General features: G+C 37.9%; 1 protein-coding gene across 8 annotated transcripts in view; it reads left to right on the top strand.

Annotated features, from left to right (window-relative positions):
• The window catches only part of LOC106934633 (actin-binding LIM protein 2-like), a 68617-nt gene extending 65223 nt beyond the window's left edge, over positions 1-3394 (top strand). For all 8 annotated transcript variants that reach the window (XM_015014655.1, XM_015014653.1, XM_015014654.1 and 5 more), the window contains 3 exons: positions 2035-2042; positions 2140-2220; positions 3237-3394. In XM_015014655.1, coding sequence (XP_014870141.1) covers positions 2035-2042; positions 2140-2220; positions 3237-3350 — 203 coding nt within the window. In that variant the 3' untranslated portion in view covers positions 3351-3394. The remainder of the gene's footprint in view (positions 1-2034; positions 2043-2139; positions 2221-3236) is intronic.
• Positions 3395-3628: the final 234 nt, after the last annotated feature.

The raw sequence follows: 3628 nt of genomic DNA, 5'->3' as shown, positions 1-3628 counted from the left end.
TTTTTTTTTTTTTTTAAAGGTTTTATTGGATCTAGGGGCCTTTATTTGATAGTTAATTGACAGGAAAATTGGTAATGAGAGACGGGGAAAGACATGCAGCAAAGGTCGCCAGGCCAGGAATCGAACCTGCGATGGCTGCGTCGAGGACTAAGTCCTCCATACATGGTTCGTGCTTAACCCCTGTGCCACCACAGCTCACCCAGGACAGCTTCAATCCTGATAAATGCTGGGTCGGGAAAGTAACACTTAGTCTTGAGGATCAAAAACCTATCTCCTGCTGTTTATGACACTGTAGCTAGCTAATCTTATGATAAGACTATTCTGATAAAAAGAGTTGTGAGGAGCACATTATAAAATTGTTGGGGTTTGTTCAAAGCAGAGACAACCCCCAAAAGACCTTCAGTCAAAAGACATTCTGAAAAGTATTGATTCATTACAAATAAACACTTTTCACATTTTTCTTTTCAGAACAGACAACTGTCTCTTTCTCCTTCCACCTGACAATTCTGCACTATGTGTTGTTTGTCACATAAATCCCAATAAAATACACAAAGGTTTGTTTCTATATCAGAACAAAATGTTGAAAAGTTCAAGGGACATGATACTTTACCTGTGAGACTCTGTTATACCATCAGCTATATCAGGTTTCATGGATTAACATACAAACCACCATATCTGCTTTCCAATAATTATGAATCTTTGATTCCATTAGCGTAGAGACCCTCTCTACCAGGACCACTTTTCTCAGTAACAAGTAATCTAACGCGTTGCTATTTCAAATCCAGTAGTCAGATTACAGTTACTTATCGAAAACACTTTGCGTTACTATTTTCTTTTGTAATTTAATTGTAGTTCCTCTGCGTGTCTTGGGGAGTGATCGCCGTTTCTATGCAACAGTATCAGCAGCGACAGAAACATAAACAATGGAGGGAAGAGAGAGATGTGCATTTTGTTGCTGGAAAAATAGGAACTAATTTGACTTTCAGTCACCAAGTCCGATTATTATAAGTGGCTTCGGGCTTGGTTTTTTCTAAAGTTGCTAACAAATTTAATGAGCTGCGCTTTTGGGCTGTTTTTGAACGTGAAGTTGCTTATTTGGGCTTGGAAATAAACAGACATAAACCCCAGAATTTGTCTGACCTCTAATTAGTCACTAAAGTCAGACTCTCCCTGTCCATCATTTCCTGGATGATCCGTCCTGCTTTGTTTTTCGTAAAGTCAAGTTAATATATTTGCTGTGAATGGGTTGCGCTACAACAAACTGCAAACATCGAGACTATTATGAACAGTGCAATAAACATGAAAGCAGACATGAATGAACGTGTTCATAAAGTTGTGCAACTAAACGCCATTATAATTATTAATATTAGGATAAATGTCACAAATCTGTGCAGGAGCCGTCTGAGTTGTGGAGCCACAGGAGGAGCTCTGTGCGCTGCGCTGTGACAGCAAACACAGGGCCGTAACGCAGAACCTGGAGGCTGGGGCAGGGAGGGGTGGGAGGTCTAAAATCCTATTTAGAGTTTAGTGGAGAATAGTGGAACACACAAAAACATGCACAAATTACTAAAGTTTTTTTGTACTATTGAAACCATTAAATAATCTCCCCTTCAGTTCAACCTTATGTGGGGACACATTGTTGATGTTACAATTTTAAAATAACTTACAATTAAGTATTGGCAAAGATCAATGCAATTTTCACAGGTGGCAGAGCGTTGTTAGCAGCTGCTGAAAGTAATTTAAAAAGTTACTTTAAATGCAACTTAGTTACTTTCCAAATCAAGTAATTAGTAATCTAATTAGTTACTTTTTTAATGAGTAATCAGTAATCTGATCAAAGTTACTTTTTCAAAGTAACTATGCCATCACTGCTCTGAACTCTGGTGACCTAAAGTGAGATCATGGAGAGGTGATGTTCTGCTTTCATGTGTATATGCATACAGTCTTTAGTGTATCTGCCAAGGAGAGTTCTCAGTACTCTAGCATCATAATCTGTCATTTAATATATGTTTCTCTCCCTTCTCTCCTGTTTAGATTACAAGGTAAGGGATATTCTCGCTTTATGATTAAATTAGCTGATACATAAGTTTCCTAATACTACTCACTGACAAATCTCTCTCAACCCTTTTTCTATTCCAGATCTACCCCTATGAAATACTAGCAGTGACACATAAAGTGAAAGTGAAGCTTCCCAGAGATGTAGATCGCACCAGACTGGAGGTGAGCCCTCATCTTTTCCTCCCTGCTCTGTAGTTCCAGCCCCCTCCTTCTTTCCACGGCCTGTTAACCTGGAGAAAATGTTAAAACATGGCTGTGAAATGATTCAAATTGCAGTAGAAAAGACTGGTCAGCTGTTTGGAATGACCTAAGACAGTCCTTTGAAGATTTAGTCTATGTTAAGATACAACTTAGATGGATGAAAACAAAATGAGATGAGCTTCAGTATGATCAGTTACATAAAAGGTGCAGAATTATGTAAAATAAATTTTGTTTTTTTAGCTTTACATCATGTTATAATGTTATTCCTTCATCAAAAACTGCCTTGAGTGTTTCCTTGATTCTTTCATGCATGTTGTTGGAAATCATTTAATCTCCATGCCAACCATTCAACTGTGCAAAATGCCAACTACAAAATAAGGCAATTTTCTTATTTTGTAATTGTGCTTAATTGAAGTCATTGTGTTTTCTTAATTATGTTGTGCTTAGTTAATTGGGGTTTTGTACTTCAGGGCCACCATAGTTTATAGAATAAACAAGTAAATTAGCCCTCTAGAATTTATGTGGATAAACATTTTTAGGGGAAGAAAAAGTGCATTAAAAGTTTTTAAAATCAGTAAAAACACTAATGAGCTAAATCAAAAATTTGCTCTGCTATTGGCAGATTAGCTGTGAACAACAGATTTCTATGGAATCTGTTTTGATGCTTAGTTTAATGGTGGGCACACCCTGCTTTTGCCTTTTATCTTTCTTTCTTTTGAACCAATTTGTTGGGTTTTCAGTTGAATTATGCTGAATAAATGATACCATTATATGTAGAAAAAATGGTAGACTTGATCAGTTCTTCCAATACTTTGCTGTTAATTCTGGGAGCTGAGCATTTAGCTCTAATGAGAACAAGGAGTTTGAGAATATGAAGCGGTGTTTTTCTTTTGAGTAATATAGCTTTCAAGCATTGTGTTAAGTCGGTTGTGTTTACCGTCAAGTAAAAATCTCTCCAACCTGTCCTCCATTTCCAGAGACATTTATCTCCAGACGAGTTTCAGCAGGTTTTTGGAATGACACTGGAACAGTTTGACCGGATGGCCCTGTGGAAGAGGAACGACATGAAGAAGAAGGCCCGTCTGTTTTAGGCCATCATTAAATAATCGCTGCAAAACTGCAATCTTTAAGGAAGCAAAAGACAACGCCTGAAATATCAGTATGCACCTCCTCAGACTCTCCGCTTGCAAATCTCCATGTATTCTGCCTGTGCAGCTACATAGAGGCGGCTTGTGTTTTCACATAATCGGGGGCAGTAATAGTATGTGTAGCTTTTTGTATGCAGTTCGGTGCGAATGTTTGATTAAAAATCCCACAGAAGAGAAAGAGGAGATGTGTTTGCATGGTTCGTGTTTTTCTCCTTGCTTCC

Source organism: Poecilia latipinna, unplaced genomic scaffold, assembly GCF_001443285.1.
Source record: "Poecilia latipinna isolate Pla-1442-1.1 unplaced genomic scaffold, P_latipinna-1.0 Scaffold1837, whole genome shotgun sequence".
Classification (NCBI taxonomy): domain Eukaryota; kingdom Metazoa; phylum Chordata; class Actinopteri; order Cyprinodontiformes; family Poeciliidae; genus Poecilia; species Poecilia latipinna.
The sequence above is the reverse complement of the archived record's forward strand: the minus strand, read 5'-3'. Positions and strand labels throughout refer to the sequence as shown.